Here is a 10,727-nt window from a genome sequence, read left to right as displayed (position 1 = left end):
TGCAAAAATATAAAACCAACCAGAAGAAGTCAACAACTTAGGTGTCAAGTCAACCTTCAAATAAAGCATCGAGAAACAAAAAAATATATATAATTAAAAAAGAAAGGAAATCTGATTCATTTCATCTTCAAGAATCATGAGCCAAAGTCCAAAACCCTATTCTGAAAAGAGTAGAAAGAGAGGGAGAAACACAAAGAAAGGGAAAGTGCCATCTGCATTTAACTTCCTTACCAGAAACCAAAGCAGATATGGTGAAAATTTTCTGAAAATAGAAAGTTCTACAGTAGTAAAAACAGCCTTAACAGAAGCATAATCACAGGCATTGAGTTCATGCAGCAATGATTATGAGAGAGAGAGAGAGATGAGAAAAAAAGAGGGGGGGGGGGGGGACATACATACAAAAAGAAAAGTAAAATGAAGGATGTAGCATTGACCGAGAAGTGGACTTTGGAGTGATGTTATTGAATACAGATCATAATCAAAAAATGGTATCTTCATATGATTTTCACGTTCATCTTTCAACATCCAACTTTCACTTTAAGATAAAATAATATCACTTGGTGGAATATGGACCAGAAGTGTGGAATTCGGTTAATTTTTTTAAAAATGGAAAAAAATTGTGTAAACCAGTATCATGGTTAATTGGTGTCTTTTTCTTTAATATGGGTTAAATTTTTTTTTTAATTTTAAATAACAAATCGGACCTCAGATTTGAGAAATTGGAGGGTTAGATTTCTATAGTGCACAAATTAGACAGTTCGATTTGTGGTGAGATAAATTTTTTGTTCTTAAGCAAATTGGAGGATCCGATTAGTATGTTTAAAAAAAATTTTAAATACTACGATATAAATCTAACCCTCAAATTTGTATTTTAAAAAAAAATTTAAAAACTACAAATTTAACCCTTAGATTTGTGGTATCCATACAAAAAACACCACTACAGTCCCAATATTAAAAATAAAAAGCGGTGGAATTCAGCTAGCTACGACAAAATATTTGTGTCTACTATTTGAAAATAATATCACGTGAAATGGGGCCTTAATTTTGGCTGCACATTGTTGATATTAGTGTTTTTCTAATTTCTACTATATCATTTATACTCAAACATCCGTGAAGAAAAATCTAATGGTGTTTCTTTCACATTAATCACATTTTTTTTATTTGTTTATCATTTTTTTTGTCAATTATCATAAAATATGTGTATAATAATGGTTGGTTTACAAATTGGTTATTGAATAGTTCTTCAATCAAAACTTGGCCTTCTTTCAACTTGGCAGAAAACTATCACCAGAAAAATTCTTAGTGCTGATTTGCTTTCATGGCATATCCATATAAAGTTGTATGAAACTTTTTCTTAACACTTTCCAGGTACAGTATTTACACACACAACTGCAACATATACTTGAAATTTATTACCACTCTCACTCTTAAGGATAACGTTTCTATAATGTTTATAAGTTCAAGACATTCTTCAGCCCTTGAACTAGCTTTCAAGGCTGAGTTATGTCCACTAAATTCTAATATAATATCAGAGCCTAACCGATTCAATATTGTTGGCTTTTAATGCTTCTGAGAGGTGAAGTCTGGTTCAGCTGGTTTCTGAGGCAGAAGTGGTAGTAACCTCTGTGTCGGAGGCGGAACTTTGTTGGTGCGTTTGCCACTTCTTATGGGTCTAAGAGCATTGGCTGCAAACTTTTGTGCATAAACTGTGGCAACAAAGCTTGGTGATGATGAGCTGCTGTTGTTGCTATATCCATCCTCCATTCCAAAAGATTGCACCTCTTCGGCTTCGCGCAACACTCTCTCTGCCTTCTTCTTCCGGTATCTTCGCCATGCTGCTTGGATGAAACATGCTGCCCATGTCTTCCATTGTAAGGAGTAGAATCTGCACACACATTGCTTAGTAATAAGGATATGTGAACCATATGTACCATACTTACTCTTGTATTCTATTTTTTTTTAAGAGTGTTAGGAACCAATAGGTTTTGTGATTTATAGTCATTAATTAGCCATTATTAGTGTTTTTTAATAGTGTGAGATTACTATGAGGAATACTAGGGGGCCAGCAATTTTGGTGTTTTGTAACCATTAATTGACCATCAATAGTGTTTTTAATGGTGTGAGATTACATCTAATGGTGGGAGATCACTCACTTTTGTTTTGATGGTTAAGTGCTGGCCAGAAAACACAAAAGTTGCTGGTCCTGGACTTTTCCTACATCTAATGGTGTGAGATTACTCATTTTTTTTGCTGGTTAAGTACTGGTCAGATTTTAATAAAAGTACTGACCCTTAGAGTTTATCATTTTTTTTTCATGTTTAGGAGTTAAGACAGAAAAGATTCTAGTAGAAATGTATCTATTGTTACAAAACATGAAAATTTAGTTGAATTATCGAGACTGCGTATCAGATATATTTTAGACATGACACTCAAATACTATTTGATGTGGAATCTTATTTTCAATCTAAATTTTTTAAATGAATTTACAAATAATAATATATTATCATTTATTAATACAAAAATTATGTTTTGTATAATTTTAAAGACACTAAAAATATTTAAAAAATAATTTATATTTTATAATATATGTTGATTTTTGCAAAAAAAAAAAAAATGAAAGTCTCGTCTTGTGTCGTGTTTCATGTCTGTAAGTGTGATCAGCATAAGTGGTATTTAAACAAAAGGCATGGTAGTTTCTGGTGATGATTTATGCTTCTATGCACCTTATGTTCTATTATGTATAACACTTTTCCACATGAATTGAAATGATGCATGGTTATGAAGGCTTGCCTGAAAGTATGCTGGAGTTGTTTGCTGTTTATAACTCTTCGAAATTGCGAAGCAACAAACTTCAAGTCATCAGCCATGAGAGCAAAAGCTTCAACTTCAGATATGGTTTCAACAGTTCTTGTTGAAATTGGTAAACTTGGTGTGCAATTTGGATCCAAGGCCCATGTCAAAAGCTCTTCTCCACAGAAGTCACCAGCCCTCAGCTCAGAGGAGTTGAAGAAGCCTGTTCTGCCGCCATTTGTCGTGGCGGTTCTGAGGTTTCCCCGCATAATGAAGAGCATTTCGTCGACCGGATCGCCTTCGCAAACTATGTAGCTCTTCTCTGTGTAAAGAACTGGCTTCAGTCTGTCACACATTGCATCCAACAATTGTTTGTTCATGTTCTCAAACATTGGCACCTACAACAAATGAATAAGTCTAGTCATATAAATCTATCACACATTCAGCAAAGCTTTACTTTGATCGTCAATTTTAAGTATTATTTTTGTCCTTAACATTAAAGAATTATCATTTTCGTTCTCTCATTTTGAATTTGTTTATATTGTTGCCACATGGCATGCTACGTGTCGAAGGAACCACATGGACGAATAGAATGATTGACGAATTTCATTTTCAAATATTAAAAAGCGAATTTTGAAATGCTATACCTTGTGTCAAACTAAAAATAAAGAGATAACAGAGAATACAAATTTTACCAAAAGAAGAAAACAAATATAGAAAGTCACAATTTGACAAATGACAACATAAATAGAATCAAGACATTTTTTTATTTTTTATTTTTCTCTTATTATTTTTTATGTTGAGACACTTATCAAATACAACTGTAGAAAGATGAGCATTAAAATGAACTGAAAGTTAAATCATTACATACTATATAATAACATGTAATACGTTGTTATAAATAATAAAAAACGTATAATATGAGGTGGAAACTCAAGTGCAATCGACTTCACGTGAAGTTGATAATTGAGAGTCGTTAGATGATTTGACTGATTTGACTAAATTTTCATCTAGCAACTCTCAGCTATCAACTTCATGTGAAGTCGACTGCACCTGAGTTTTCACCATGATATGATTAGTTGACTGTATAAAATAGTTTGCATTATTAATTAGATGACTTCAAAAGACGAAAAAACTTACTCTTGTAAGTAATTTCAAGCAAAGATGACGCCTAATGTCTCTTCTGAGATCTTTAGGAAGGTTTCTAATCAATGCTTCCTCCTCAACACCCCTATTCTGTTGCCATTTGTACTGCAAATACCTTCTGATCCTTTCTCTTATGCAATCCGGTAGCATCCGGTGCGACATCCACCGCTCCGCGTCCCTCCTTTTGATCCTCATCTCTTCAACTCTTACAGTTGTAGATTGTAGATATTTCTACAACAACCATGTTCAACACAAATAAAGTAATGAATTCATTTCTTGAAGAAGAAGCAACAAGAAGTATTCTAGGTTTTTTTTTCTTTTGCCTTATTGATTGATATGATCTTTATTACTAATTAATAATAGTTGTAGCCAAGAATGATTTATACCTGCATGTTTCCAATGAGTGATGAGAACAGAACCAATCCAAAGATGGCAATGAGGATAGCAAATATATTCTCCCCAATGTAAGTACTACACAAGAGGTTTTGTCCAAGAGAACTACAAAATAGGACAAACATTATGACTTTATATGAATGTGTTTTTCTCTTTTTTTTTTCAAAGTTAGTGTATTATGTAATGTACCAAGTAGGGGTGCACATGGGGCCGGGTGAAGCCGGGTTCGCCGTGACCCGAATCCGACCCTAAATAATGATCGGGTCTATTTATGAGACCCTTACCCGACCCTAGACCCGATGAAATCGTGTTACTTTCGGGCCACACTTAAGCCGGGTCTAGACCGGGTGAAGCTCGGGTCTTGATCAACTTTATCACGACATTACCAAAAATTAGATTCTACATCTTTTGAACCTCTAAATTTTAAAAAATAATTATTCCATAACAATGCAACATTCGCATAATAATAATTTAGAATCTAATAATAATAATTTAAAGTTTCATAATAATAATTATATCAATTACACATTAAACATTCAAAGTTCAAAAGACAATTAAAACAAAGTTAACAACCAACACAAGATTAACATAATAATAATAATTTATAGTATCATACCAACCAATAACAACAAAATATTAAGTAGCAAACAACTACACGGGTCTAACGGGCCGGGGCCGGGTGACCCGAGACTTGGCCCGAACCCGATTTAATAAATAACCGGGACCATCTATTGAAACCTCGGATCTGACCGGGTCATAACGAAGCCGGGCCAAATTAGCCCCGAAATCATTGGGTCCGGTCCGAGTCTTCGAGCCGGACCGGATCTTGTGCACCCCTAGTACCAAGTTTATGTTAGAATTCTCCCTTCAGATAAATATGTGCAAATTTTTCATGAAAATTAGGTCATTAACACTAACACTAAATAATGATAAATCCACAATATTAAAACAAACAAGGATATAACAAAGTGTTAGTTAGAGGTAATAGGTTATTTGGTTTTCTACTATATTCCTTTGAACTCCATTTAAGAATTTATTACTGGCTAATAGGTTGTTGCATACACAGGATCGGATTCGAACTTTCAACACTTGTTTAAGCCAACGGATGCTGACCAACCCAAGTTGGTTAGAGTGTAATAGATTATTTGATAAGTATATAGATACAATAACTAACATTTCTGTGTACTTATTTATGACTTACCACCGTAGGATAGAATGCGACTCTCATTTTATCCTAAGATGATAAGATAATAATGAGTCTTAAATAAGTACACACAAAATGAATTACAGAAACATTTCTTTTACCGACCTTAAGTTGCGAAAACCCCACCAAAAACAGAAGAAGAACTTCTGAGGAAAATCTGTACTTGATCCTACAATATGAGCCATTAGAGCCTGAGTATATATTCCAAAATTGAAAACATTTTGATCTTTTATGTCATCAGGGTTCTCAAGCTGGCAATAATTATCCTTGCTCAAAAGTAATTGAACTTGTGGATTATTGTTGGCCATTCCACCACAGCTAAGGTATACATAACTGGAGTAATTATGAAATTTCACCACCTTGTGCCAACACCTAACCTCTGCTTCTATTGAGAACAAGTACCAGAAAGCTCCAACCACCTAGTATGAATCATGAAACTTAGCATGACATATTAATGAACACAAAGAAAATAATGAGTATAGTACTATCATTTTAACATAGATTTTAGGGCAAATTTCATTAACCTGTCCTAAGTTTTAGTGAACTTATTCATTGTTTATATCCTGAATTATCCTTTACAGAGAACTAGTGTTATGTTTATATTTTAAAATAATGTAAGGATATTTTGTGCATTATTATTATTATTATTTAAATCTTAGGAGAGATCAATGTTTGTTTTAGAAAATGAAAATGTCAATTTGAATTTTCAAAATTTTGTGGCTCGAAATCAAGTTTGAATTGAATACATATTTTAACTATGTTACTAATGAATCTGATATGCAAAGATATAACAAATTCAATAATTCATATTATTAACCATTAGAAATTCCAACTATCTTTTTACTTTTGAATTTGGTGAAAAAATACTGAGTGCATTTGTTTCTTATAGTATTAAGCTTGATGTATTGTGTCTAATTAAAAATGTTGTTAAACGTTTCTATAAATAAAATTGTTTTCAAAAGAAAAAGAAAAATGAAAGAAATTTTTATCCGTTATTAATATTGCATTTTTTTTATTTTTGATATTGGGTTGAAAATGGTGTTTTTTTGGATTATGGATTGTTGGGGTGTTAATTTTAAACATGACACTCAATTTTTGAGAGGTACAGAAATTGAACTATTCGATTTCTGAAATACAAAAATTGGACCTTTCAATTTCTAAAATGAGTAAAATCGAACCGTTTAATTTCTGTTTTGACAAAATTAAAAAATTTGAGGTACACAATTTTAAAAAACACTAAAAATTATAATATTTTAGTATATCACTCATATCACTTTCGTAGATAAAAAAATTAGCCTTAATGCATTTACCAATAAAAGTAATTTAAATGCTTACTTTTTGCATCTGAGAGTTAAAATAATTTACGAATATTATTTATTAAGAAAAAATTTAAAAAAAAAAACCAAGGAAGGAAATTTCTCTAATGTGAGTAACAAATTAAAATGAACTTACATGACTTGCAAGCATATATAGAAAAAGATTATAGGCAGCACCAGCCCATGCTGTCTCAGTGAGAATACCACAAGTGCTTGTCACTTCTTTGAATAAAAGATACAACCTCAGAAGTCTTGGCACATACTGAGCTAGAATTGTGAACTTCAACATGTTCTTCACCTTGTATGGAAATGTGCTTGATGGTATTGGAAGGATAGCTAAGATGTACATCTAACACCACAATTTTCAAAATGTTAAAATCACCACAAATTATTACATCTTGAGTGAATACCCCACCCGACTCCTCACAATTATCTCGAAAGGACAACGAGGCCCCAAAAAAAAAAAAAAAAAACACTCAATCTGGTCTCTGATCTTTTTTTTTTTTTTGACTGATTAGTCCTGTGTAAAAAAAACAACATTCACTTTTTTTGGCACAGGGGCTAATCAGTCCGTAAAAGTAAAGCTCATGGGCCAGGTTGGGTATTTTTTTTTTGTCAAGGACATCGTTGTCTTTTGAGGTAATTGTCAGGGACTGTTTTGGATTTTTCTCTTACATTTTCTTTTACATGAAACTTAACAAACAAGTTATTTACCTGAGGAAGTGGAATAATTGATAGAATATCAATGATGAAATCTGAGCACAAGTATCTGATGACAATGGCTTTTGTGTCATGAATCAACTCACCCCTTCCAAACACACGTGAAGAAGGTGCAATAAACCCTGTTCTAAACTGAAACAAGATCCTAATAATGTAGAAAAGATCAAAGAATGTTCTAAGAGCACAAGCAACAATCTCCAATCTTTTATCCAAACTAAGGCACTTCTTCTCTTCATTGATCACAGGAATGTAGAGGAATAGAGGGTCCACAGAAATTGCCATAACACATATGATCACAAAGATTTTGTTCCATTTTTGAAGCAATGGACCTTGTGGATCAAGAACCTTGATCTTGGTACAACACTTTTTATTGGTTGATTCTTTTCCATCACTTTTATTATTAGTAGGAGTTGCACCTGGTTTTTTTATAACTTTTCTTTTGAAGAATCCATCAGTGGATAGATCATACTTTTCAATAATGCTTGTACTTGAATCTGATCTCCAATCCTCAAATCTGCATTTTTTTGAAATTTGTAGTTAACTACATTGCACAAATACAATTAGAATTGGATATGATAGGATAGACTTTGTTTTTAAACCAAAGAAATTGAATTTAATTTTGATGCACTATAAGACTAAAGTAGTTTTACACGTGCATCCAATTACGTAATGCTACATTAATAAAAATAATTACCTTTCATATTGACTACATAAATGGTCATCCAAAAGAACAGATATGATTACACGACACTGTCAGTATATCAAAATTAAAATAAAAAAATAGATAAATTTAACATCCATATACTAATACATATATCAAGACCTTTTGAGCGCTCACAATAGTAGGCGAAAATCATTAGATAATTTGACAAATTTGACTAAATTATCATCTAAAGATTTTTTATTATCAACTTCACACGAAAACAACTGCACGCGGCCTCACAATAACTCTAAATCCTTTTGTCTGATTTGACTTTATTTCTTATTAATTGTTCCAACCATCTTTTATTATAATTAAACCGATCTTTAAGTTGCTAGCACAAATTTTTCTTACCAGTTGTTCCAACCACATTAAAATCATCAGATTCATCAACTCTCCAACAATGACAATAAGATAAAAACTTTGAAAAGGCCAAGTCAATGATTGAATAGTGTGTAATGTGTTGTCCAAAGTTAAAAATGTGCTATAATTAAATCTCACTAGGTGTAGAATTTCCATATAATTAACAAAATCAGTAACTTAGGTTTAAAATGTATATTTGTTTAACTTTGAGGGACTTAAATGCAATTTTTTATTTTGGTGGGCATCTTTTCTCAATTTCTCGTGGTTGTTTGCTTTCGCCTGTATTATTGTGCTTTTTGGGTTTTGCTTCAAAAGGAATAAAAAGATAATGGGAGTGTGCAATTTAAGGGTGAAGAAGGGCTAAAATGCAAATCTAAATATTTAAGGTTGTTAAATACAATTATAATATTATTTCAGCTGTGTCGTGGTTGTTTTGCTTTTTTTTTAACTTTTTTTAAGCCCAATACTAAATGGGCTCGTCTGTGCTTTATCTTATTTTGGGGATTATTCTGGCTCCTTGTTTTGGGCTTTGAGCCCATCTTGATAACCGAAACTAAGAAAAAAATTTATTTAGTTCAATTGTTTTAAGTAATATTATATTATTTTTTCCACTCATCATACTAATTTCACCTACTAATAAATGTTTCAATTTAAAGTATAAGTAATGGAAATTTTACATTAATTGAGAATGAATTATGCAAAAAAGTATAATATAATTTTAGCTATTGTCTCCCTAGTATTACTATATTAAAAATCAGAAATTAATAAAGTTTGACATACATGAGACAAATATTTTTTTCTTTTTCATAAAAAAAAAATTAGGTGATAAATTCGTCCCTCATCAACATATCAAATTTCAGATATGCCCCAATGTTCACAATAAGAGCTTATAGAGATGAAGTCAATTATTTTTGGAGGTCAATAATAATTAAAAGAAATTAACCTTATTTTTCTTTAATTAAGTGAAAGAAACAAATAACTTTTTCCTTGTGGGAAAAAGAAAAAACTCTAGAAATATATGCAAAAAAAAAAATCAGCTTTAGAAACACAAACCTAACAAACTTTTTCTCAGTCATGATTAAGATTAGAAATTTGTACTTAGCTCAGTAGAAGAGTCCACCCTGCCAAAATAAAAACACAAATTAGAATATTCTGTCTTTGTTTTTATTCTCAATTTGGTAGGGGAACTATTTTTAAAATAATTAAAAAAGAAGGGTAGTATTGAAGTGGAACTATTTTTTAATTAGAATAAAGTTCATACCAAGATAAAATATTGAATCATACATAGAGGTGAAAATTCTCAAAAAATCACATGAATCAAACTCTTAAACTATTTTCTGGAGATAATAAAAAAAAAGTTGACAAATAAATAAATAAATAAATAAAAGAATCAGATGCTTATAATAATAATAAAATGATAAGCAAACATTCAAAACTACTTTGCATTTAGTTATTAATTATTTATTTTTCCATGTAAGTGAAAGATAATAATACTCTAATTTGCAAGAACTTGCAGGGTTTTCCCAAAGAAAAATAAAAAGAAATAGAATTAAATTGATGACACAACATAAAAGAGTATACTAATAATAATAATAAGAAAAATAATTCATGAAAAACCAAAGTAATAGCTTCTATTAATTACCATGCATTTTGCTAATTAATAATATATAATAATAAGGTTGCATGGTATAAATATGCAAAGTACCTTGTATGTAATACAAGTTCATCAAAACTCAAAGGAGCAACAAATTATGTAACACATACCTTATAGCATGAGGAACTTTGATCCTTTAATTTTTCATGAATAATTGAGAAAGAGAAGTTTTTCAAATATAGAAATTTTCCATAAGTAAAAGCAGTATATATTCACTGTTTATAGAAAGATTTCTTTGTTGGCAATTATTGTTTTCATGCAGCTATGAGAGAGAAAGAGAGAGAGAGATATGTGGAAGAAGAAGATGATAGTGATGAGTAAATTGAAGAGAAGAAGCAAAGACTTAGAAAGTGAAAATTGTTGGTCTATGAATCAATTAGTGGTTTTCTTTGACATGTACATCATAATAAAAGTTGAAATAGAAATTATCTCATGATCTAC

The 10,727-nt window shown here is 31.3% G+C and overlaps 1 protein-coding gene across 1 annotated transcript; it reads right to left on the bottom strand.

Annotated features, from left to right (window-relative positions):
• Window positions 1-1,270: 1,270 nt before the first annotated feature.
• LOC107623551 (cyclic nucleotide-gated ion channel 1) lies at window positions 1,271-10,727 on the bottom strand. The gene is made up of 9 exons (XM_016325879.3): window positions 10,397-10,727; window positions 9,686-9,753; window positions 7,564-8,083; window positions 6,986-7,198; window positions 5,639-5,952; window positions 4,323-4,434; window positions 3,931-4,167; window positions 2,791-3,188; window positions 1,271-1,885 (listed from the first exon to the last, which is right to left on the bottom strand). Exons 2-9 carry the CDS (start codon window positions 9,706-9,708, stop codon window positions 1,561-1,563), a joined length of 2,142 nt encoding a protein of 713 aa, XP_016181365.1. The 5' UTR covers window positions 9,709-9,753; window positions 10,397-10,727; the 3' UTR covers window positions 1,271-1,560.

This window comes from Arachis ipaensis, chromosome B2 (assembly GCF_059453495.1).
Source record: "Arachis ipaensis isolate K30076 ecotype BB chromosome B2, ASM5945349v1, whole genome shotgun sequence".
In the NCBI taxonomy this organism is placed as follows: Eukaryota; Viridiplantae; Streptophyta; class Magnoliopsida; order Fabales; family Fabaceae; genus Arachis; species Arachis ipaensis.
This window is presented reverse-complemented; position numbering and strand designations above follow the sequence as displayed.

What these genes read in the sequence shown, in the direction of transcription:
- LOC107623551 (XM_016325879.3), bottom strand. Translation starts at nt 9,708, where the DNA reads ATGACTGAGAAAAAGTTTGTTAG. An exon ending in TATATATGCTTGCAAGTCAT is followed by an intron (nt 5,953 to 6,985) that starts GTAAGTTCATTT and finishes GATTCATACTAG; the next exon opens with GTGGTTGGAGCTTTCTGGTA. An exon ending in TGGGGTTTTCGCAACTTAAG is followed by an intron (nt 4,435 to 5,638) that starts GTCGGTAAAAGA and finishes CCTATTTTGTAG; the next exon opens with TTCTCTTGGACAAAACCTCT.